The 25559-nt window shown below is 41.7% G+C and overlaps 1 protein-coding gene across 6 annotated transcripts in view; it reads left to right on the plus strand.

Moving 5' to 3' along the window:
- Nucleotides 1-25559, plus strand: part of HGSNAT (heparan-alpha-glucosaminide N-acetyltransferase) — a 79593-nt gene that overhangs the window by 32228 nt on the left and 21806 nt on the right. For 5 of the 6 annotated variants that reach the window (XM_032144457.2, XM_058433759.1, XM_032144459.2 and 2 more), the window contains 8 exons: nucleotides 5078-5214; nucleotides 5419-5540; nucleotides 7944-8013; nucleotides 15685-15754; nucleotides 17115-17224; nucleotides 18837-18913; nucleotides 20234-20264; nucleotides 24592-24752. In XM_032144457.2, coding sequence (XP_032000348.1) covers nucleotides 5078-5214; nucleotides 5419-5540; nucleotides 7944-8013; nucleotides 15685-15754; nucleotides 17115-17224; nucleotides 18837-18913; nucleotides 20234-20264; nucleotides 24592-24752 — 778 coding nt within the window. Of the gene's footprint in view, nucleotides 1-5077; nucleotides 5215-5418; nucleotides 5541-7943; nucleotides 8014-15684; nucleotides 15755-17114; nucleotides 17225-18836; nucleotides 18914-20233; nucleotides 20265-24591; nucleotides 24753-25559 lie in introns of those variants that run through there. The other variant, XM_058433761.1, reaches the window with a different exon arrangement.

Here is a 25559-nt window from a genome sequence, read left to right on the forward strand (position 1 = left end):
GACACAAGACAAAGAGATAAAAGAAAAGGCAGCTGGGCCCAGGGGACCACTACCACCAATGCGCGGAGACCAGTAGTGGCCCCGAATGTCTGGCTGTGCTGTTATTTATTGGATACAAAGCAAAAGGGGCAGGGCAAAGAGTGTGAGTCATCTCAAATGATAGGTAAGGTCATGTGGGTCACGTGTCCACTGGACAGGGGCCCTTCCCTGCCTGGCAGCTGAGGCAGAGAGAGAGAGGAGACAAAGAGAAAGACAGCTTACACCATTATTTCTGCATATTAGAGACTTTTGGTACTTTCACTAATTTACTACTGCTATCTAGAAGGCAGAGCCAGGTGTACAGGATGGAACATGAAGGCAGACTAGGAGCGTGACCACTGAAGCACAGCATCACAGGGAGACGGTTAGGCCTCCGGATAACTGCAGGCAAGCCTGACTGATGTCAGGCCCTCCACAAGAGGTGGAGCAGAGTCTTCTCTAAACTCCCCGGGGGAAAAGGAGACGCCCTTTCCTGGTCGGCTAAGTAGCGGGTGTTGTTCCTTGACACTTTTTGCTACCGCTAGACCACGGTCTGCCTGGCAACAGGCGTCTTCCCAGAAGCTGGCGTCACCGCTAGACCAAGGAGCCCTCTGGTGGCCCTGTCCGGGCATAACAGAAGGCTCACACTCTTGTCTTCTGGTCACACCTATGTCCCCTCAGCTCCTATCTCTGTATGGCCTGGTTTTTCCTAGGTTATGATTATAGAGCGAGCATTATTATAATATTGGAATAAAGAGTAATTACTACCAACTGATGATTAATGATATTCATATATAATCATATCTAAGATCTATATCTGGTATAACTATTCTTGTTTTATATTTTATTATACTGGAACAGCTCGTGTCCTCGGTCTCTTGCCTTGGCGCCTGGGTGGCTTGCCGCCCACACCCACCTATGAGTGAGAACACGCGGTGTTTAGTTTTTTGTCCTTGTGATAGTTTGCTGAGAATGATGGTTTCCAGCTTCATCCGTATCCCTACAAAGGACATGAACTCATCCTTTTTTATGGCTGCATAGTATTCCATGGTGTATATGTGCCACATTTTCTTAATCCAGTCCATCATTGTTGGACATTTGGGTTGATTCTAAGTCTTTGCTCTTGTGAGTAGTGCCGCAATAAACATACATGTGCATGTGTCTTTATAGCAGCATGATTTATATTCCTTTGGGTAATCCAGTAATGGGATGTCTGGGTCAAATGGTATTTCTAGTTCTAGATCCCTGAGGAATCGCCACACTGACTTCCACAATGGTTGAACTAGTTTACAGTCCCACCAACAGTGTAAAAGTGTTCCTATTTCTCCACATCCTCTCCAGCACCTGTTGTTTCCTGACTTTTTAATGATGGCCATTCTAACTGGTGTCAGATAGTATCTCATTGTGCTTTTGATTTGCATTCCTCTGATGGCCAGTGATGATGAGCATTTTTTCATTGTCTTTTGGCTGCATAGATGTCTTCTTTTGAGAAGTGTCTGTTCATATCCTTCGCCCACTTGTTGATGGGGTTGTTTTTTTCTTGTAAATTTGACAAACTGATTTTCTTTCTTTTGGATCTATACCCAGTAGTGGGATTGTTGGATCATGCGGTAGTTCTATTTTAATTTTTAGGAACCTTCATATTGTTTCCCATAATGGCTGTACTAATTTATATTCCCAACAACAATGTGTAAGAGTGCCCCTTTATCCACATCCTTGCCAGCATGCAATTATTTTTTGTCTTTTTGATAGTAGCCTATCTAAATAACTGAGTTGAGGTGATATCTTATTGTGGTTTTGATTTACATTTCCCTGATTATTAGTGATGTGCATTTTTTCATATACCTGTTGGGATTTTTATAGTTTCTTTTTTTCCCCTAATATATAATAGTTGTATATGTCTTTTGAGAAATACCTATTTTGATTTATTGTCCATTTAAAAAATGAGACTTTTTTTGCTATTGAGGTGTTTGAGTTCCTTATATATTCTGTCAGATGGTAGTGTGTGAATATTTTCTCCCATTCTATAGCTTGTTTCTTCACTCTGTGGATTGCTTCTTTCACTGTGCATAGGCTTTTTTACTTTAATATAATCCCATTTGTCTAGATTTGCTTCTGTTACCTATGCACCAGTGTCACGAAATGTTTCCCCCATGCTTACTTCTAGTAGTTTCATAGTTTCAGGTCTTACATTTAAGCATTTAATCCATTTTGAGTTGGTTTGTGAAAGATGTGAGAGATAGGGGTCTAGTTTCATTCTTCTACATGTAAATATCCAGTTTCCCAGCACCATTTATTGAAGAGACTGTCCTTTCCTCAATATGTGTCCTTTTTTTTTTTCCTTTTTTTGAGTTGGAGTTGTGCTCTTTTTGCCCAGGCTGGAGTGCAATGGCACAGTCTCTGCTTACTGCAGCCTCTGTCTTCCAGGTTCAAGTGATTCTCCCATCTCAGCCTCCTGAGTAGCTGGGATTATAGACACCCACCACCATGCCCGGGTAATTTTGTATTTTTAGTAGATATGGGGTTTCACCATGTTGGCCAGGCTGGTCTCGAATTCCTGACCTCAGGTGATCTGCCAGCCTCGGCCTCCCAAAGTGCTGGGATTACAGGCATGAGCCACTGTGCCCGGCAACCTACTTTTTTGATGTAGGCATTTGTTGCCATAAACTTCCCTCTTAGAACTGGTTTTGCTGTATTCCATAGGTTTTGGAATGTTGTGTTTCCATTTTCATATGGAAACAACATTTTTAGTTTTAAATTTCTTTTTACATTTTCTCAAGAAAATTTTAAATTTCTTTTTAAATTTTTTCTTTTCTGAGACAGTCTCACTCTTTCGCCCAGGCTGGAGAGAAGTGGTGTCATCTCGGCTCACTGCAACCTCCACCCCTTGGGTTCAAGTGATTTTCCTGCCTCAGCCTCCCACGTAACTGGTATTATAGGTGCCCACCACCATGCCCAGCTAATTTTTAAAATTTTTTCATTGACCCATTGGTTATTCAGGAATATGTTGTTTAATTTTCATGGATTTGTACAGTTTTCAGAGTTCCTCCTGTTACTGATTTTTAGTTTTATTCCATTGTGGTCAGAAAAGATAATTGATATGATTTTGATTTTTAAACTTTGTTTAGACTTGTTTGCTCCCTTTAGGTCTATTAATAATTGCTTTATATATTTAATTGTTCCAATGTTGGGAATATTGTTCCAATATTTATAACTGTTACATCTTCCTGCTGTATTGATCATTTTATATGGCCTTTTATATAATGGACTTCTTTTTCTCTTTTTACAGTTTTTGGCTTAAAGTCTATGTCTTTTGTATTAGTACAGCTACTCTTGCCCTTTTTTGTTTCCATTTTCATAGAATACCTTTTTCCACCCCTTTTCTTTGAGTCTGTGTGTTCTTAAAATTGAAAGGAGTCTCTTGTAGCAGCATATGGTTGGGTCTGTTTTTTTTAATCCTTTCAACTATTCTATGTCAGCAGAATACATTTTTGAATTAATGAAGCAATAGAAGAAATAACAAGCCAGATTAGTATGGCTATATTAAAAATTTAAAACTTATAATTGAAAACATAATATAGCAGGATGAAACAGAAAGCACTAGAATGGAGAAATATTTGAGAGGGTTAAAAGTTTAATATTATAGTATATGAGAACATATTTCTAAGATTATGTCAAGGGAACTTGGTGTGTAAACAGTGTTTCACACCATAGGAAACAAAGTAACAAAATTATTGAATTATTGTGATCATTTTAAAATATAATCTTAATGCTGTGATATAAATATCTAGTAACTGAACAAAAAATGATTTTAAAATCCTAGTAAAGCTGGTGAGAAATAAATATATTGCTTTAATTTGATTTATGTAACTAATATTTGGTCATTTGTAATGGGAGCTATTAAAGTGACTATTTTTTTAATCCAGGAATCTTACCCTTAGAAGTTTGCCTTAGAGAAAGAATTGAAAAGAATAAGAAGCTTGGCCAGGCGTGGTGGCTTATACCTGTAATCCCAGCACTTTGAGAGGCTGAGGCAGGTGCATCACCTGAGTTCAGGAGTTCAAGACAAGCCTGGGCAACATGGCAAAACCCCATCTCTACCAAAAAGTACAAAAAACTAGCTGGGTGTAGTGATGCGTGCCTGTGGTCCCAGCTACTTGGGAGGCTGAGGTGGGAGAATTGCTTGAGCCTGGGAGGTGAAGGTTGCAATGAGCTGAGATCATGCCACTGCACTCCAACCTGGGTGACAGAGTGAGACCCCATCTCAAAACAAAAATAAAACAAAACAAAAAAGTAATAAGAACCTCATGTGTAGGTCTTTTAAAACACATAATTTATAGAGCAAAAACAATAAATAGATTAAAAAAGCTTTGAAACCAGCCTAAATACTCAAAAGTATTTGATGGACTAGAATACATATATTAAGTTACAAATATGCACATTAGATAAAATCATGGAAACTTACTTGTTAATATTAAATAAAACAACAGAATGCAAGACTTAATGTATGTTCTACTTATTAATTTGTGAAGTTTACCTATGAAGATTGTACAATTCCATAGTGACACAGTGATTGTTTTTTTGTTTTTTGTTTTTTGTTTTGAGACAGAGTCTTGCTCTGTTGCCAGGCTGGAGTGCAGTGGCACGATCTCGGCTCACTGCAACCTCCAACTCCCTGGTTCAAGCGATTCTCCTGCCTCAGCCTCCCGAGTAGCTGGGATTGCAGGCATGTGCCACCACGTCCAGCTAGTTTTTGTATTTTTTAGTAGAGATGGGGTTTCACCATGTTGGCCAGGATGGTCTTGATTTCCTGACCTCCTGATCCGCCTGCCTTGGCCTCCCAAAGTGCTGGGATTACAGGTATGAGCCACTGCGCCCAGCCCAGTCATTGTTTTAGTACAAAATAATAGGTAAATTTAAATTACTGCAATTTAGAGGTTTTTTTATAAGTATGAAGGAAAAGTCATGTCAGGATCTCCAGTTGGATATTTATGTCCTCTAACAATCAACGGATGTTGAAAAGCCCCTGGCGGTTGACCTGTTGTGCTTTTATTTGCAGTGCTTGTTTCAGGTTCTGGTAAACGTTGCTCAGAGTCCAAAAGCGGGGAAGCCTAGCGTTGCAGCCGCCTCTGTCAGCACCCAGCATGGGTCTATCCTGCAGCTGAATGACACCTTGGAAGAGAAAGAAGTTTGTAGGTTTGTGCCTGCTTTGTTGTGATCTAAGTGAAGTCTGCATTTTCTCTTTTTCTATTTTGGTTTTAGCTTTTTTCTCTTTACAGTATTTATCTTTTCTGGTCCGTACCCAGGAACATGTATTATTCTGCCTCCATGACATTAGCAAAATCCAACTTCTTATTTTCTAGTCTAACCATTTGTCTTAATTTTACCTAATCTTTGTAGGCTGGAATACAGATTTGGAGAATTTGGAAACTATTCTCTCTTGGTAAAGAACATCCATAATGGAGTTAGTGAAATTGCCTGTGACTTGGCTGTGAACGAGGATCCAGTCGATAGTAACCTTCGTGCGTATATGTTCTCTGCTGATTTTCACATTTGCATTTTCAGAGCTTTGAGTTTTTGAGTACTGTTTGTAAAGCAAAGCAGTCCGTGACGCTTTCTGTAATTGAAAACCTAAATCTTATGTCATTGGTGAGCACTACTCCCCCCAAAAAATCCACATAAATTATAGGTTATTTATCCTACTTAGTTATGGTATATTTAAAATATGTTTATTGTATTATCTGTATATAATAATACAATTATGTGACATTAAAAAATTATTTATTGGCCTGGCATGGTGGCTCATGCTTGTAATCCCAGCACTTTGGGAGGCCAAGGCAGGCAGATCACTCGAGCTCACAAGTTTGAGACGAGCCTGGGTGACATGGTAAAACTCTGTCTCTACAAAAAATACAAAAATTAGCTGGGCCTGGTGATGCATGCCTGTAGTCCCAGCTACTTGGGAGGCTGAGGTGGGAGGATGGCTTGAACCTGGGAGGCGGAAGTTGCAATGAGCCAAGATTGTACCACTGCACTCCAGCCTGGGTGATAGAGCCAGACCTTGTCTCAAAAATATGATATATCAATATATTCTCATAGTTTTTAGTTTAATTATGAAGCATTAATAAGCCAAAAAAGTTAATGCAGTGGACAGAAACTAGAAATAGGGTAATTGACTGTCAAATATCTCTCCTTGTTTTAGGAGTGAGGGTATAGTATTTCCTGTATATCTTCTGCTGACAGTCCACAGGTCCTCTTAGGTTAAGGAGGGATCATTCATTGTTTAATAACCCCACTGAAGAAAATCTGCCATTCGGAACTCCCCATTAGGTAACAATGTATGTGCTGCCTTTCAAAAGGCAGTAACAAATCCCTGTGGTGTGAACAAGTACTGTTCACAGGGAAGCTATTGAAGACCATGAGGTTATATCAAAAGAACGCAGGAACCAATATGAAAGGGCCAATGTAGGACAATTTAAGCATTAAGAAGAATAATATATGTAGTTGAAGAAAAATAATGAATGTATAAAAACCATGAGGTCATATGAAAGTAAAATGAGCAAGGCCTGCCTTTCCAAACAAAACAAAAACAATGCTTTGTCTTTATAGGTAATCAGGGCACCTGATGTTAACTGGGTGATTTAAAATTGTCAGTTGAAAGGAGAGATTTAAGCATTTATTTTGCCCGTTTTAACTGTAATTCAGGGTAACCAAAGCTAGTCCCTGTTGAGGGAAAATTCTGTGGAGAAGAATTCCAGGTAATAAATACAGCAAAAGGGCAGGATATGTCGCAACCCCTAATGAAGTAAGTGATTGTGATTCAGCCATATACCATATGAGTGGATGAAACCACGAGGTGAAGGGGAATTTTCATCAGCTGAACACATCCACCAGTCATGGGGCAACTGCAACAGGTACACTTTCAGTGTTGGCCAGGAAGTTATTGTTAATTTCATATGACATTGTGGTTATATAACAAAAGGCCCATTTCAAAGATACTTGTAGTTTTGAAATAGTTTTAGATTTGTAGAAGCGTTGCAAAAAGAGTTCTCAAATATCCTTCACCTAGCTTCCCCTAAACCCTAAACTGTAAATCACAGTATAATTATCCCACATACAATTACTGAAACCAGCAACTTAACATTGTTCTTAACATTGAACATAATATTGATACAGTGCTGATTGGGATTATTTAAATTTCTCTAAATGTCCCTTTTAATATCCTTCTCCGGTGCTGGATTTGAGGTAGGATCCCACAGTGCATTTAGCTTTCAGATCTCCTTTGTCTCCTCCAGTCTAGGACAGTTCCTCAGTCTTTCTTTGTCTTTCATGACCTTGATGGTTTGAAGGGTAATGTCTGGTTATTTTGTCAGCTGTCCTTGATTTGGATTTGCTTGATGTTTGGTGTTTTCTCATGAATAGGTAGAGGTTTTGCATTTTTTAGTGGCATACAGCAAAAGTGAGGCTGGGTCCTTCCCAGTGCCTTGTGTCAGGAGGCACACAGTGTCAGGCTGTCTTTACAAGGGCTTTAGAGACACATCCTGAAGTATGTAGGGATGAAATAACACGATGTCTTGGATTCCTAAAGAAATAGTTTAGCCAGAAAAAGCAGGACATGGGGGTGGGTGGGTAGTTACAGATGAAGCAACAGGGACAATATCTTGATAATTCTAGGATCTGGGTGATGGGTTATATATAGGTTGATGGTACCATTCTCTGTGCTTTTATTTATGTTTGATATTTTTTATAATGACAATTATCACTCCCTTCAGGGTAAGCATTCTCAATTACTTATAGGAAATTCAGCATGAGAATATAGGCTTCCCCTCATTGGTTTTCATTTATAGATTAAATGTAATGATGTGATGTCTTTGATGTTCATGATGACATTTTTGGGGCTAATGTGTTTTCTTCTCTTTTTCTAGCTGTGAGCATTGCATTCCTTATTGGTCTTGCTGTCATCATTGCGATATCCTTTCTGAGGCTCTTGTTGAGGTAAGATATTTGGGGAGGACGCCACTGGAAAGGCAGAGTATAGAAATAACACATTCAGAAGGGGCAGCTGTCACCCTCAAGTGGCCATATTCTTTGATGATATGAACATTTCTGTGTCCCCCATGTCCATCCAGTGCTAGGCTTCAGGGACTCATGTAGACTAAGACGTGGTCTCTGACTTTAGGGAAGTGATATTAAAGGTGTTTGTGGATTTTTGCCTTCCGTCCTCCCACATGGCTGAAGAGGAAGAAAATGCTTGAGAAATCATTATTTCCTAAAGCATCCGACTTTTTAGCGAGCAGAAGTGGCTCATGACAATTTTAGGAGGAGATCGCTGCACTGAACTCCCCTCCCCCTCTCTGGCCCTGAGCTCTGAGGCACCTTCTAGTCCAGCTGTCCAACCTCTGCCAGCCCAGGCATCTGGTGGCACAGATATATGCCTGGTGGCTGTTCTTCTGGACCTCTCACAGACTCCCTGTCCCTTGGTTAGTTTGTTAGCCAATGTGGAGAAGGGACTGGTCCTGCTCTGCGTGGTGAACAGTAGTGATTCTGGTAAGAGTGAATTAGTAGACTAGAAAAAGAAAGTAAAATAGATCCAGTTTTAATTAACTTTCAAAGGAAAGTTTTTTTCATGTTTTAAAAAGAATAAGAGTGCATTTTCTCATGCTTATCTTGTTAGGGTCTCAAGAAGAACCACAAGGTTTTATTGGTGAGCAATATCCAAACTGGAAGAATGAAAACCTAACCTCTAAGTCGGCTAGCGTGGGAAACCCTGAAGCTTTGGGGAATTCCTGCACTGTGATACTTTAGCTTTGTACATCTTAGAAATAGTATAATTCCATGTATGAGGACCCCATCTGTGTATAGGGTAAAAGAACCACACGTTGCCCAGAAGCCAGTGTGTAACCTGTTTTTTAGGGATAGAGGAAGATTCTAGCAGTGGAGTTTCATTTCTTTGAGTTAAGGTATTATCTCATCAACCTTTTGATAAAATGTGAATGCTATTTCAGTATGTCAGGATGCTTTTCATGTGAATGGATCTATTATGGATTTTTTTTTTTTTTTTTTGAGACAGAGTCTCACTCTTGTCATCCAGGCTGGAGTGCAGTGGTGCCATTATGGTTCACTGCAGCCTCGACTTCCTGGGCTCAGGTGATTCTCCCACCTTTGCCTCCTAAGTAGTTGGGACTATAGGCATGCATCACCATGCCTGGCTAATGGTTTTTTGTGTTTTTTTTTTTCTTTTTCTTTTTGTATTTTTAGTGGAGATGGGGTCTTGATATGTTGCCCAGGCTGGTCTCGAACTCCTGGACTCAAGTGTTCCATCTGTCTCTGACTCCCAGAGTACAGGGCTTATAGGCATGAGTCACCACACCTGGTCATATTACATGACTTTTTAAAGTAATTGATAGCTAGGCCGGGTACGGTGGCTCACGCCTCTAATACCAGCACTTTGAGAGGCCAAGGCAGATGGATCACTTGAGGTCAAGAGTTTGAGACCAGCCTGGCCAACATGATGAAACCCCATCTCTACTAAAAATACAAAAAGTAGCCAAGTGTGGTGGTGGGTGCCTGTAGTCCCAGCTACTCAGGAGGCTGAGGCACGAAAATTGCTTGAACCTGGGAGGTGGAGGTTGCAGTGATCTGAGATTGTGCCACTGCATTCCAGCCGGGGAGTCTCAAGAATAAAAAAGTAATTGATAGCTGAGATCAAGTGTTTTCCAAGGGAAGAAATTCCACCTTGCCCCATGTGGAACTGAAACTACTCTTTGCACATGATGCTGCCCTTCCAGCCTGCAGGCAGAATGCTCTTCTTGACAAAGCAGGAGTCCCTTATTCCTTGCCCCCTCGCTTCCCAACATACCCAGGGAGGTTCAGATGACTGTGAGCCAAAAAACAACCAGAAAAAGTCGAGAGAATAAAGAGCCCTTCTCTTTTTCACTTAGGCAACAGGCATGAACAAGAAAATTAAGTATTTTCGTTTTATTTTTAAAAATCTTAACTTCTCCTTTTCACCCTTTTGTTTTTTATTTTTTATTTTTTGAGATGGAGTCTCACTCTGTCACGCAGGCTGGAGTGCAGTGGCGCGATCTCTGCTCGCTGCAACCTCTGCCTCCGGGTTTTAAGAAATTCTCTGCCTCAGCCTTCCAAATAGCTGGGATTACAGGCATGTGACACCATGCCCAGCTAATTTTTAGTAGAGATGAGGTTTCAGCATCTTGGCCAAGCTGGTCTTGAACTCCTGATCTTGTGATCCACCTGCCTCTGCCTCCCAAAGTGCTGGGATTACAGGCATGAGCCACCACGCCTGGCCACCCTTCTTTAGATGTGTCTATTTTAACATTTTGCATGTGATGGTGATGTTATCCATGTTGAATAAACTAGAAATCAGAGTTGAGTTGTGAGGGAAAAAGAGAAATTGCAAATGTATGCTGGGCATGTGGATCATATTTGGATACTGAATTGAACCACTGAACTATAAAAACATGTTATGAGACAGGGAAACTGAACTGGCTCTGATGATATTAAGGAATTGCTGCTAACATTTAAAAATGTGATAAGGGTATTGTGATTATGTTTAGAAATAAAAATAGTCCGTATCCATTAGAGATACATGCTAAATTGTTTTTGCATGAAATGATATGATGTCTAGGATTTTCTATAAAACAATCCGAGGCAGGAATGAGGGACAGTGGGTGGGAGGATATATGAAGTAAGATTGGCCATGTGTAGACACTTGTTGAAGCTGGATGATGGAGGTCCATTATTCAGGCAAACCCTGTGTTACTGTGCTTTGCTTTATTGCACTTCACAGATATTGCATGTTTTACAAATTGAAGGTTCATGGCAACCCTGCATCCAGCAATTCTTTTTTTTTTGAGACGTGGTCTCATTCTGTTTCCCAAGTTGGAGAGCAGTAGTGCCACCACAGCTCACTGCAGCCTTGACCTCCCACATTGCAGCCTTTTGATTTAAAGTGAGAGACATGCAGCTGGACACTGTGGCTCACACCTGTAATCCTAGCACTTTGGGGGGCCTAGGCAGGTGGATCGCTTGAACTCAGGAGTTCGAGACCAGCCTGGCCAACATGGTGAAACCCCCATCTCTACTAAAAATAGAAAAATTAGCTGGACGTGGTGGCGCATGCTTGTAATCCCAGGTACTCGGGAGGCTGAGGCAGGAGAATTGCTTGAACCCAGGAAGTGGAGGTTTGCAGTGGGCCGAGATGGCGCCACTGTACTCCAGCCTGGGTGACAGAGTGAGACTCCATCTCAAAAAATAAAAAGTAAAGTGAGAGACATGCAACTCTTTCTTTTACTCAAACGCTTAGAAGCCATTGTAGGGTAATTATAATTGGCCTAATTTCAATACTGTTGTATCTGAATGAATAGAGAGGCCCAAAGAGAGGGAGGGAGATGGAGGAACAGTCAGAACATACTCAACACTTATTGATCTTATTGACCTCCCAGGCACAAGCAGTCCTCCCATCTCAGCCTCCCAAGTAGCTGGGACTAGAGGCATGTGCCACCATGATAATTTTTTTTTTTTTTTTTTTTTTTTAGTAGAGATGAGGTTCTCACTGTGTTGCCCAGGCTTGCATTGAGTAATTCTGTTGGCACCATTTTTCCGACAGCAGGTGCTCACATCTTGTCTTTGCATTGCATTTTGGTAATCGTTACAATATTTCAAACTTCTTCATACTATTATATCTGTTATGGTGATCTGTGATCAATGAACTTTAATGTTCCTACTGTAATTGTTTTGGAATGCCATCAACCCTGCCTGTATAAGATGGTGAACTTAATCAGTATTGAGTGTATTCTGACTGTTCCACCCACTGACTGTTCCCCCATTTCTCTCCCTCTCTTTGGGCTTCTCTATTCTTTCAGATTCAACAATATTGAAATTAGGCTAATTAATTACCCTACAATGGCTTCTAAGTGTTTGAGTAAAAGAAAGAGTTGCATGTCTCTCACTTTAAATCAAAAGCTAGAAATGATTAAGCTTAGTCAGAAAGGCATGTCGAGAGCCACGATAGGCTGAAAGGTAGGCCTCTTGTGCCCAACAGTTAGCCAAGTTGTGAAAGTTCTTGAAGAAAATTAAATGTGCTACTCCAGGGAAGACACAAATGATAAGAAAGTGAAACAAGCTGGGCTTAGTGGCTCACACCTGTAATCCCAGCACTTTGGGAGCCTGAGGCCAGATGATTGCTTGAAGCTAGGAATTCGAGACCAGCCTGGCCAACATGGCAAAACCCCATCTCTACTAAAAACGCAAAATTAGCTGGGCATGGTGTTGCATGCCTGTAGTCCCAGCTACTCTGGAGCCTGAGGCAGGAGAATTGCTTGAACCCGGGAGTCAGAAGTTGCAGTGAGCTGAGATTGCTCTGCTGTACTCCAGCCTAGGCAAAGGAGCTAGACTGTGTCTCAAAAAGAAAAAAAAAGAAAAAGAAGAAAATGAAACAGCCTTACTGCTGATATGGAGAAAGTTTGAATGGTCTGGATAGAGGATCAAACTATTCCCTTAAGCCAAAGCCTAATCCAGAGCAAGGCCCTAGCTCTTTTCAGTTCTGTGGAGACTAAGAGAAGTGAGGAACCTGCAGAAGAAAAGTTGGAAACTAGCAGAGGTTGGTTCAGGAGGTTTAAGGAAGGAAGCCATCTCCATAACATAAAAATGCAAGGTGAAGCAGCAAGTGCTGATAGAGAAGCTGCAGCAAGTTATCCAGAAGATCCAGCTAAGATAATTGATGAAAGTGGCTACACTAACAACACAGTTTCCATGCAGATGAAACAGCCTTCTATTGGAAGAAGATGCCATCTAAGCCTTTTAATAGCCAGGAAGGAGAATTCAAAGCTTCACAGGACAGGCTGACTCTCTTGTTAGGAGCTAACGCAACTGGTGACTTTAAGTTGAAGCCAATGCTCATTTACCATTCTGGAAATCCTAGGGCCCTTAAGAATTATGCTAAATCTTCTCTGCCTGTGCTCAATAAATGGAACAGTAAAGCCTGGATGACAGCACGTCTGTTTACAGCTTGGCTTACTGACTATTTTAAGCCCACTGTTGAGACCTACTGTTCAGAAAAGAATATTTTTTTCAAAATATTGTTGGTCATTGACAATGCAGCAAGTCACCCAAGAGCTCCAATGGAGATGTACAAGCAGATGAATGTTGTTTTCATGCCTGCAACACGATATCCATTCTGCAGCCCATGGATCAAGGAGTAATAGTGATTTTCAAGTCTTACTATTTAAAAAATAGGTTTTTATAAAGCTGTATAGCTGCCATAGATAATGATTTCTCTAATGAATCTGGGCAAAGTCCATTGAAAACCTTCTGGAAAGGATTCACCATTGTAGATGCCATTAAGAAATTTGTGATTCATGAGAGGAAGTAAAATTATCAACGTTAACAGGAGTTTGGAGGAAGTTGATTCCAGCCCTCATGGATGACTCGGGGGGTTTAAGACTTCAGTGGAGGAAATAACTGCAGATGTGGTGGAAATAAAGAAAACTAGAATTAGAAGTGAAGCCTGAAGACGTGACTGAATTGCTGCAATCTCATGACAATACTTGATCAGACAAGGAGTTGCTTCTTATAGATGAGCAAAGGAAGTGGTTTCTCAAGATGGAATCTACTCCTGGTAACCACGTTGTGAACATTGCTGAGATGACAACAAAGGATTTAGAATATCACATAAACGTAGTTGGTAGAGCAGAGGCAGAGTTTGAGAGGATTGACTCTTAATTTTGAAAGAAGGTCTAACTGTGGGTAAAATGCTATCAAACAGCATCACATGCTACAGAGAAATCTTCCGTGAAAGGAAAAGTCTGTGGCAAACTGTATTGTCTTGATTTTGGAAATTGCCACAGCCACCTCAACCTTCGGCAGCCACCACCCTGACCACTCAGCAGCCACCAACATGGAGGCCAGATCTTCCACCAGCAGAAAGATTAGGAGTTGCTGAAGGCTCAGATAATCATGAACTTTTTATTAGCAATACATTTTTAAATTAAGGTATGTAAACTGTCTTTTTGTGCATAATGGTATTGCACACTTAATAGACTATAGTATAGTGTAATATATAACTTCTATATACACTGGGTCACAGAAAATTTGTGTGAGTCACTGTATTGTGATATTGGCCTTATTGTGGTGGTCTGGGACCAAGCCTGCAGTGTCTCGAGCTATACCTGTACTGGTTTCTCTGCTTTTGTATAACTGTTCATGACCAAAAAATAAAAGGGGAAAAAATTCTATGCACTGGATAATTTGTTTATGCCAGGGTAGGGTATACTTTTCAAAAGATTTTTTCCCAGGTAGAAATCTCATTTTAAAGAAAAACCAGTTAATATATTTATCTTTCGTTAGTCATGTAAATCAATTTAATGTTATCTGGATATCTTTCTTTTCTTTCTTTCTTTTTTTTTTTTTTTTTGAGACAGAGTCTTGCTGTGTCACCCAGGCTGGAGTGTGGTGGCACCATCTCAGCTCACTCCAAGCTCTGCCTCCCGGGTTCACACCATTCTCCTACCTCAGCCTCCAGAGTAGCTGGGACTGCAGGTGTCCGCCACCATGCCTGGCTAATTTTTTTGTATTTTTAGTAAAGACAGGGTTTCACTGTCTTAGCCAGGGTGGTCTTGATCTCCTAACCTCGTGATCCGCCCGTCTCGGCCTCCCAAAGTGTTGGGATTACAGGCGTGAGCCACCGCACCCAGCCTGGATCTTTTTGAATTAAAGCAACCATATTAAAAAAGAACCCAGTACATTAACTATTTGAATCACCCCAAAGTTGCTTTCAAGTTTTCCCAGTGTGCACATGTGCATTTTTGTTTGTAATTGAATGTAAATGTTAGGTTTTTGCTTTTTGTATTTAATAGTTTTATCTTTTTTTTTTTTTTTTTTCTTGAGATGGAGTCTCGCTCTGTTGCCCAGGCTGGAGTCCAGTGATGTGATCTTGGCTCACTGCAACTTCCCTCTGCCTCCTGAGTTCAAGCAATTCTCCTGCCTCAGCCTCCTGAGTAGCTGGGATTACAGGCGTGTACCACCACGTCCAACTAATTTTTGTATTTTTAGTAGAGACATGGTTTCACCATGTTGGCCAGGCTGGTCTCGAACTCCTGACCTCAAGTGATCCATCCACCTCGGCCCCCCAAAGTGCTGGGATTACAGGCGTGAGCCACCATGCCTGGCCTAATAGTTTATGTCTTCATCTTAATGTTTCTTTGTGTGGGTAGAGCCCACATCCTTTTGCTTTCATGACTGTATCACATCCTATCACACAGCTGTCATATTCTGTGTTTAGTCATCCTTGTTTTGAGTAAATTTGGTTGTTTCCAACTTTTTGCTATTTTAATTTTAATAGTATTATTAGTGAGAATCCCAGCCACGGGGAATAGTTATCTCATTTACCTTCTGAAGTCTTTAGTGAAAGCTCTGTCATCATTCCTGTTTTATTGATGAGGAAACTATGCTGTCAGAGTTGAGCATTTGTAAGTAGAGCTGCTGAAAACTGTGATTTCTATTTTTATATTGTTAAAAAATTTTTAGAATGTTTAATTACTTAGTAATATAGAATATGAGCTTTAATTTTATTTCCATATAATATCCAATCATTTAAAAAATTCTGCCAATGAAAATAAAGTAATTGAGCCCTTTATTTATTTTCAGTTTGGATGACTTTAACAATTGGATTTCTAAAGCCATAAGTTCTCGAGAAACTGATCGCCTCATCAATTCTGTAAGTTATGAGATGCATAGTGTATTGTCCAGGTGGTTTTCTAAACTTGGAATTTATAGTTTCCTATTTAATCATTATCGTCTGGTTTTATGTTTATACTGAGGAAGGCCAGGTTGTAGGTCCTGTATTCCTAATAGAGAGCAGCCCTCTCTTCAGCTGCTGGGAAGGGCTCCATCCCTTCTCTTGCTTCAGTGACGCTGGAACGTTCTGCTCTATCAGGATACCTGAGGTAGAGACATTTTTCACTCTGCAGGCAGCATTGTTGAATCAATCCAGTTAAGTAGAGAGTGTCAAACTTAAAACAAAGAAATAAGAGACAACAATATTAAATCTATAAATGCTGATGGCTTCCTCTAATGATTTAAATATGTCATTAAATTTTTGTTAATAAATTCAGGCTCATTTATGGGGATGTTGGCTTCTGTGCTTGTGCTAGATGCACTTATGACTAGTTTTTTTGGTGTCGTTTATCAACATGGCCACTGGCAAACTCAGTAAAAGGCAGGAAAAGCTGATAAAGTAGAAAACCAGACCTCTAGATGGGATCTTTACAAAAGCAAATCCAAGTATTGTTTAGAAAAACCTTTTTTATTTTTTGAGACAGGATCTTACTCTGTTGCCCAGGCTGGAGTTCAGTGGCGTAGTCTCGACTTGCTGCAGCCTCAACCTCCTGGGCTCAGGTGATCTTCCCACCTCAGCTTCCCAAGTAGCTGGGACTACAGGTGTGTGCCACCACACCTGGCTAATTTTTGTATTTTTTGTAGAGACAGGGTTTCACCATGTTGCCCAGGCTGGTCTCAAACTCTTGGGCTCAAGAGATTTGCCCACCTTGGCCTCCCAGAGTGCTGAAATCACAGGTGTGAGCCACTGCACCTACAGAAAAACTATTTTTTAGCTTTCTAAACTATTTTTAGATTTCTACTATATCACATTCTTTCCTAAAGAAATAAAAAATTGATGCCGGTTGCGGTGACTCACGTCTGTAATCCCAGCACTTTAGGAGGCTGAGGCAGGCAGATCATGAGGTCAGGAGTTTGAGACCAGCCTGACCAACATGATGAAACCCCATCTCTACTAAAAATACAAAAATTAGCCGGACGTGGTGGTGCATGCCTGTAATCACAGCTACGCAGGAGGCTGAGGCGGGAGAATCGCTTGACCCCAGGAGGTGGAGGTTGCAGTGAGCCAAGGTCTTGCCATTGCACTCCAGGCTGGGCCACAGAGTGAGACTCTGTCTCAAAAACAAAACAAAACAAACAAAAAAAAACAAAACAAAGCAAAAAAAGAAATCAAAAAATGACAAAATGAAATTTACTCCTTAGCATTATGAGTTGTCATCTTTCTCCCTTTTTTTCTGAAGGAGCTGGGATCTCCCAGCAGGATAGACTCTCTCGATGGTGATGTTCAGCCAGCATTGTGGCGTCTGTCTGCCCTGCCACCCCGCTTCCGCAGCGTGGACACCTTCAGGGGGTATGTGGGCCTCCCTGTAGCACAGAGGTGCAGGTAGTCACAGGACTACATAATTGTACATACACACACTTTTAGCTTGTAAGGACTTTTACATATCTTTTACTTTCTAGGCTAGGAAGGATTTCTTGGATATAAAAGTAAACTCTGCAGCCTCTCCAATCTGGAAGACCATCATGATCCTCAGTGTCTGTGTTGACAGAGGAGTAGTGGATGAGGCCAGAGCCAGTGTCCACTTGGATATGCGGTCTGCTGAGCAAAGGGCATTTTTATTTGGGCAAGTCGTTGTTACTTGGGGCTACAGACTGTATCCCATGTCCAGTCAGTAGCTTGATGCCTCAGAAGATGCACTAGTCTAGCGAGGAAACACCAGCATGTGGCAGAGGGAGAGCTGATCCTGCACTGCTAGCAGAGTGACTTGAGTATCAGGCCCTCGTGCTAGCAAACCCATAGCCCTGGTAGAAGAACCAAGGCCAGGACTGAAATCTGAAAATAAAGTTTAAAAACTGTATAGCTAAGAGTAAATACACAGGTATCAGCTCTTTTATTTCTACATACTGAAGCCTTCTGAACTCTAGTGACAACCCTATAACTTTGCCCCAGTCTCACCAGAGCCCTGAGTGCCCTGGCAGGTAGATTGGAAGCAGGTAGTAAGAACAATATGATCATAATGAAACTTGCTAACAATTCTGGAGTTCTCATAACGTGCCAGTCACTGTTCTAACTCGTCTTAATTTATTTAATCTCTTAGTAATCCTATGAGATATATACTTTTAATGTGCCTGATTCACATTAAAAATAAAAGAAATTGTGCTGCTGAGTGAAGTAACTTGCCCAAGCTCACTCAGGTACCAAATAGGAAAGCCAGGGTTTGATTGCAGGCACTTGGGTTACAGAGTCTCCCAAATTAGTCTGTTGACACCTAAGGTCAGCACCCTCAGCATTCTGCACAGTTAGCCTCAAACAGTAGCACATCTGGAATCTATTACTCTGTCTTTTAGATTTCCATTGCTACTTTTGGAGATAAGATGGTCACAGATAGACAGGAACTAACATTTATTAAGTGTCTAAAATATGCTGGGCACTAGTTAGCTGCTGTAAAATACGTCATTCTCCTTAAAAGTCACGTGGCTAGGGCACTTTCTTTTACAGATGAGCACACTGAGTTTACTGATGAGAACCTTGCCTGGGGTCTTATGGCTAATGACAGAAAAGGATCCAAGATTGGAATTCTGAGCTTGCCGACTCAGCTGGCTGTGTGTCTTCTACTAGAGTTCTTTAACCTGAGACATCTAAATAATTAGCACAAAGCTGAGTTATCGGAAATATTTTGCTATGTTTTCAAGTTATATAGTTTAAGACTGCAGTATAAACTTTGGTTAAGACATCATGTTGGCAGCGTTGGCAATGGTCCTAACTGCAGTGCATGGTCCTAATTGCAATGATTAGAAAATAATCACTTCTTGGCCTTGATGTCTCATCTTGTGTAAGAAAATGCTCAGTAGAATTGCATTGTTGCATGATTGCACCTTGTGAGTATAAATGTGTCTTCAGTTCAGCCCTTCCTTTTCACACAGCAAACGCTGAAAGGCTTCTCTTTGTTGGCTTCTTCTAGGATTGCTCTTATACTCATGGTCTTTGTCAATTATGGAGGAGGAAAATATTGGTACTTCAAACACGCGAGTTGGAATGGTAAGATATTTCCTAAAAGTAATGTTGCTTACATACGTCCTTCACAGAGCTTCAGGGCAGGAGAATCACTCAGCATTCTCCCCAGAAACTCCAGAAATGAGCCCCAGCAGCCTCCTCTGAGCCACTGAGCTCCTGCTCCCTCCTAGGGTGACCTGCAGATGATTCTGCGAACCCTTTAGTTTTGTTCCTCCTTTTGTGTGCTGTGAATCTGTAAAGCTTCACTGTAATAACAGACTCTAGAAGTTCCTGCTGTGGGACTGAGGGACTCTGCAGAATATGTTATGGATTTGGTTGTAAATGATCATGGTCATATTCTAGATATGCCTTCTAATACAGCCACCATGCTCTTGGGGGCTCTGTCTTCTAGGACTTATGGTCCTTTTTGAGATGGCGTTGAACTAGGATTGGTCTGAGTGGTGGTGAATACTATCTGTAAGTCTGGCTTGGTAGTTGCTTTAAGAATGGATTAGTGCTTCTTAAACCTAACAAATATGTCTACATATTTCTAGTTTGGTTCTCCCGTGTCTAGTTATGTTCATAGGAAGTGTCCCAGCCAGGCCCAGTGCTTGGTTGCAGAGTCTCAAGGAAGGGTTTGTGAGTTTACTTTCTTTTTTTAAAGGCAGAGTCTTGCTTTGTAGCCCAGGCTATATTGCAGTGGTGTGATAATAGCTGACCACAGCCTCGACCTCCTGGGCTCAAGCAATCCTCCCACCTCAGCCTCCTGAGTAGCTGGGACTACAGGTGTGTGCCACCATACCTGGCTAGTTTTTTAAAACAATTTTTAGTACAGATGGTGTCTCACTCTGTTGCCCAGGCTGGTCTCAAACTCCTGGGCTCAAGCGATCCTCCCACCTTAGCCTCCCAAGGTGCTGGGATTACAGGTGTGAGCCACACCACACCTGGCCTATAGTTTTCTTTTTCTTTTTTTTTTTTTTGAGATGGAGTTTCACTCTTGTCACCCAGGCTGGAGTGCAATGGTACGATCTTGGCTCACTGCAACCTCTGCCTCCCAGGTTCAAGTGATTCTCCTGCCTCAGCCTCCCAAGTAGCTGGGATTACAGGTGCCCGCCACCACGCCTGGCTAATTTTTGTATTTTTAGTAGAGACGGGATTTGATCACGGTGGCCAGGCTAGTCTTGAACTCCTGACCTCAGGTGATCTGCTCGCCTCGGCCTCCCAAAGTGTTGGGATTACAGGCATGAGTCACTGCGCCTGCCCTGGGCTTACTTTCTATACCAGTGTGTAATGAAGTCCACACTAGATTTAGGAGGTATTTGTATTCTAGAGTCCTTTTGCTTATGCTTTGTACTTGTTCTGCAGGGCTGACAGTGGCTGACCTCGTGTTCCCGTGGTGAGTTGCCGGTCTGCCCTCTTCTCTTCCATGGGTTGACTCCAATCTCCTGTTTTTCAGATGATGCTGGAGCCTGTCTCTGAGACGGGCATGTGTTATGTGGTTAGGAAGTCCTTCCGAAAGTCCTGTTACTGGATAGTTCTCATACTTGACACAGTGCCTACACATGTGTGTATAAAAGAGTGATTTTGGGCCGGGCACGGTGGCTCACGCCTGTAATCCTAGCACTTTGGGAGGCCGAGGCAGGCAGATTACCTGAGGTCAGGAGTTCAAGACCAGCCTGGCCAACATGGTGAAACTCTGTCTCTACTAAAAATACAAAAAATTAGCCGGGTGCAGTGGCACGTGCCTGTAATCCCAGCTACTCGGGAGGCTGAGGAAGGAGAATCGCTTGAACCCAGGAGGCGGGGGTTGCGGTGAGCAGAGATCATGCCACTGCACTCCAGCCTGGGCAACAGAGCGAGACTTCATCTCAGAAAAAAAAAAAAAGAAAAAAGTGATTTTGTAGGGAATATTTTGTTAGTGTAGATATGGTATGCCAGATCCTGAAACCTTGTAGGAAATTATAAATTCTGAACATGTAGTTCAGTCCCATTAATCCTGAAAATACTTATAAAATCCTATTTCCTAAAGAATTACAGTATATTGGTATCAGTGAATGCTAATAAATATGTAGGTGGGCAATGATAGTCATAAACTAAAATTTAAAATAACAATCGAGTAACTCAATTCTGTCTCTGATCATTCGTGGCTTCTTATTCTTGTGAAGGGACATTGCCTATGTGATGTGGAATTTGTATCTTTGCTATGGTGTATTGAGTGACATTGCTCCCTCATTAGCAGGTAGTACTAGCCTTATTATTGTTATTTTTTATTTCAAATTTTAAATTTTTGTGGGTACATAGTTTATATATTATGGTAAACATGAGATATTTTGATGTAGGCATACAATGTATAATAATCATATCAGGGTAAGTGGGGTACCCACCCCCTCTGGCATTTACCATTTCGTGATAAACAATCCAATTATAATTTTTTAGTTATTTTTAAATGTACAGTAAATTGTTGTTGACTGTAGTCACCCTGTTATGCTATCAAATACTTGATCTTATTCATTCCATCCAGCTATATTTTTGTACTCATTAACCATCCCCCCTCCTTCCCTCCCCACTACCCTTCCCTTCTGGTGTCCATCCTTCTATTGCCCTGAGTTCAGTTGTTTTAATTTTTAGCTCCACAAATAATTGGAACATGTGAAGTTTGTCTTCACATGGCTTATTTCACTTAACATAATGTCCTCCAGTTCCATCCATGCTGTTGCACATGACAGGATCTCATTCTTTTTTATGGCTGAATAGTACTTCATTGTGTATATGCACCACATTTTCTTTCTAAGTGTCTGTTGATGGACGCTTAGTCTGCTTCCAGATCTTGGCTATTGTGAATAGTGCTGCAATAAAGATGGGAGTATCTCTTCAATATACTGATTTCCTTTCTTTTGCATATTTACCCAGCAGTGGGATTGCTGGATCATACGGTACCTCTATTTTTAGTTTTTGAGGAACCTCTAACCTATTGTCCATGGTGATTGTACTAATTTACATTCCCACCAACAGTGTACAAGGGTTCCCTTTTCCCCACCTCCTCACCAGCATTGGTTATTGCTGTCTTTTGGATAAAAACCATTTTAACTGGGGTAAGATGATATCTCATTGTAGCTTTGACTTGCATTTCTCTGATGATCAATGATGTTGAGCACCGTTTCAGATTCCTGTTTGCCATTTGGATGTCTTCTTTTGAGAAATGTCTGTTCAGATCTTTTGTCCTCTTTTTTTTTTTTTTTTTTTTTTCGAGATGAAGTCTTGCTCTGTAGCCCAGGTGGGAGTGCAGTGGCATGATCTTGGTTCATCGCAACCTCTGCCTCCTGGGTTCCAGCGATTCTCCTGCCTCAGCCTCCAGCGTAGCTGGGATTACAGGTGCGCGCCACCACACCTGGCTATTTTTTTGTATTTTTAGTAGAGACGAGGTTTCACCACGTTGGCCAGGCTGGTCTTGAACTCCTGACCTCAGGTAATCTGCCCACCTTGGCCTCCCAAAGTGCTAGGGTTACAGGCATGAGCCACTGAGCCCGGTCTTTTAATCCATTTTTAATTGGATTATTAGATTTTATTCCCTATAGGGTTGTTTGAGCTCCTTATATGTTCTGGCTATTAATCGCTTGTCTGATGGGGAGTTTGCAAATATTTTCTCCCATTCCAGGGGTTGTCTCTTCACTTTGTTAATTATCTTTTCTGTGTGGAAGCTTTTTACTTGATATGATCCCATTTGTCCATTTTTGCTTTGGTTACTTGTGCTGTGTGGTGTGTTAATCAAGAAATCTTCACTTAGTCCAGTGTGCTGGAGTGTTTCCCCAATGTTTTCTCTTAGTAGTTTCATAGTTTGAGGTCTTAAGTTTAAGTCTTTAATCCATTTTGATTTGATTTTTTTTTATATGGTGAGAGATAGGGGTATAGGTTCATTCTTCTGCATATGAATATCCAGTTTTCCAGCATCATTTTTTTGAAGAGACTGTCCTTTCTCCAATGAGTGTTCTTGGCACTTTTGTCGAAAATGAGTTCACTGTAGCTATATGGATTTAGCTCTGAGTTCTCTATTCTGTCCCACTATCTATGTGTGTTTTTATGCCACTACCATGCTGTTTTTGTTTCTATAGCTCTGTGGTATAATTTAAAGTCAGGTAATGTGATTCTTCCAGTTTTGTTCTTCTTGCTCAGGATAACTTTGGCTACGCTGGGTCTTTTGTGGTTCCATATAAATTTCAGCATTGTTTTTTTCTATTTCAGTGAAGAATGTTATCGGTATTTTGATAGGGATTGCATTGAGTCTGTAGATTGCTTTAGGTAGTGTGAACATTTTAACAATATTAATTTTTCTAATGGAGGAACATGGAATTTCTTTCCATTTTTTGGTGCCCTCTTCAATTTCTTTCATCAGTGGTTTATAGTTTTCATTGTAGAAATCCTTCTCTTCTTTGGTTACGTTAATTTTGAGGTACTTTATTTTATTTGTGGCTATTGGAAATGGAATTCCTTTCCTGATTTCTTTTTCAGATTGTTTTCTGTTGGCATATAGAAATGCTACTGATTTTTGCGTGTTGATTTTGTATCCTGCAACTTTACTGAATTTGTTGATCAGTTCTAATAGTTTTCTGGTGGAGTCTAGGTTTTTCCAAATATAAGATCATGTTATCTGCAAACAAGGACACTTCGACTTCCTCCTTTCCAACTTGGATGCACTTTATTTGTTTCTCTTGTCTGACTGCTCTATTTTTGTACTTATTATTAGTGCCATGTTGAATAACAGTGGTGAAAAGTAGGCATCCTTGTCAAGTTCCAGATCTTGGAGGAAAGGCTTTCAGTTTTTCCCAGAGACACCAAGGAATGCAGCAAGAGCAAACTTTCATCTCTGTGATCCCTTGCCAAGTAATTAGAAAAATCAGTATTCTAACTTTTTTTTTTTTTTTAAAGAGATAATTTAGGGCCGGGCACGGTGGCTCATGCCTGTAATCCCAGCACTTTGGGAGGCCGAGGCAGGCGGATCACGAGGTCAGGAGATCGAGACCATCCTGGCTAACACGGTGAAACCCCGTCTCTACTAAAAATACAAAAAAAAATTAGCCGGGTGCGGTGGTGGGCGCCTGTAGTCCCAGCTACTCGGGAGGCTGAGGCGGGAGAATGACGTGAACCCAGGAGGTGGAGCTTGCAGTGAGCCGAGATCGTGCCACTGCACTCCAGTCTGGGCAACAGAGCGAGACTATGTCTCAAAAAAAAAAAAAAAAAGATGATTTAGTATGGTCAAAGAAAAGAAAAGAAACGTGTATGACTCAGACTAAATGGAGAGAGAAAAGGTAAGCTTTCATTTTTCTTTCAGGCGCAGAAGGGTGTATAGAAATGATTGAAATGTCTGTTTTTCAAGGGCTTTGAGTGTGTGCTAGTGAATGTCTAGTTATTTGAAGACATTATTGTGGCATCGAATCATCATTTCTTTTTGATAACGAAATGGGAGGGTTGTCCTTGGAAATTCCATTTAATATTAAAGAAATTTTCTCCTAAGACAGGACTTGAAGGTGCACTATCAAAAACCTTCCATCCCCATGGGGCTATATTCTGAGCTCTCTTCCTCTACTGTTAGCTCAGTATTATTTCAGTAATTGGCTACTTTAAACAAATTATGGTTGCTTCTCTTTTATAGCATATTATAAAATGTTACTGATATATAGACAAAAAAATTGGAAATGGCCACCTGTTAATAACTGGATTCTTTTTAGGTTTGTATTTATTATGGGATCTTCCATTTTTCTATCAATGACTTCTATACTGCAACGGGGATGTTCAAAATTCAGATTGCTAGGGAAGATTGCATGGAGGAGTTTCCTGTTAATCTGCATAGGAATTATCATTGTGAATCCCAATTATTGCCTTGGCCCATGTAAGTACTTTTTCCCTCTGTTATATATATTCAGGTTGAAATATGGAAACTCTCTTCCTTCCTTCCTTCCTTCCTTCCTTCCTTCCTTCCTTCCTTCCCTCCCTCCCTCCCTCCCTCCCTCCCTCCTTCCTTCTTTTCCCTCTGTGGCCCAGCGTCCAATCTACTCGGCTCGCTGCTGCCCCACTCCACGAACTGCCTGGGACTGCGGGCGCGTGCCACCGCCGCTGCCTCCTTTTTCGCCTTTGGCTGCAGGCGCGGTTTCGCCATGTTGGCCACGCTGCTCTCCAGCTCCTAGCCCCGAGTGCTCTGCCCGCCACGGCCTCCCCAGGTGCTGGGACTGCAGACGCACTCTTGCTCACTCGGTGCTCGGTGTTGCCTGGGCTGGAGTGAGGTGGCGTGGTCTTGGCTTGCGGCAGCCTCCGCCTCCCAGCCGCCTGCCTTGGCCTACCAAGGTGCTGGGATTGCAGCCCCTGCTGGGCCGCCGCCCCGTCTGGGAGGTGGGGAGCATCTCTGCTCGGCCGCTCCTCTGCCCGGCCTCCCCATCTGGGAAGTGAGGAGCGCCTCTGCCCGGCCACCCATCGTCTGGGAAGTGAGGAGCACCTCTGCCTGGCCGCCCCGTCTGGGAAGTGAGGAGCGCCTCTGCCCGGCCACCCCGTCTGGGAAGAAGTGAGGAGTGCCTCTGCCCGGCCGCCCCGTCTGGGAAGTGAGGAGCGCCTCTGCGCGGCCGCCCCGTCTGGGAAGAAGTGAGGAGCGCCTCTGCCCGGCCGCCCCGTCTGGGAGGTGAGGAGCGCCTCTGCCCGGCCGCCC

This window comes from Hylobates moloch, unplaced genomic scaffold (assembly GCF_009828535.3).
Source record: "Hylobates moloch isolate HMO894 unplaced genomic scaffold, HMol_V3 SCAFFOLD_22, whole genome shotgun sequence".
NCBI lineage: Eukaryota > Metazoa > Chordata > Mammalia > Primates > Hylobatidae > Hylobates > Hylobates moloch.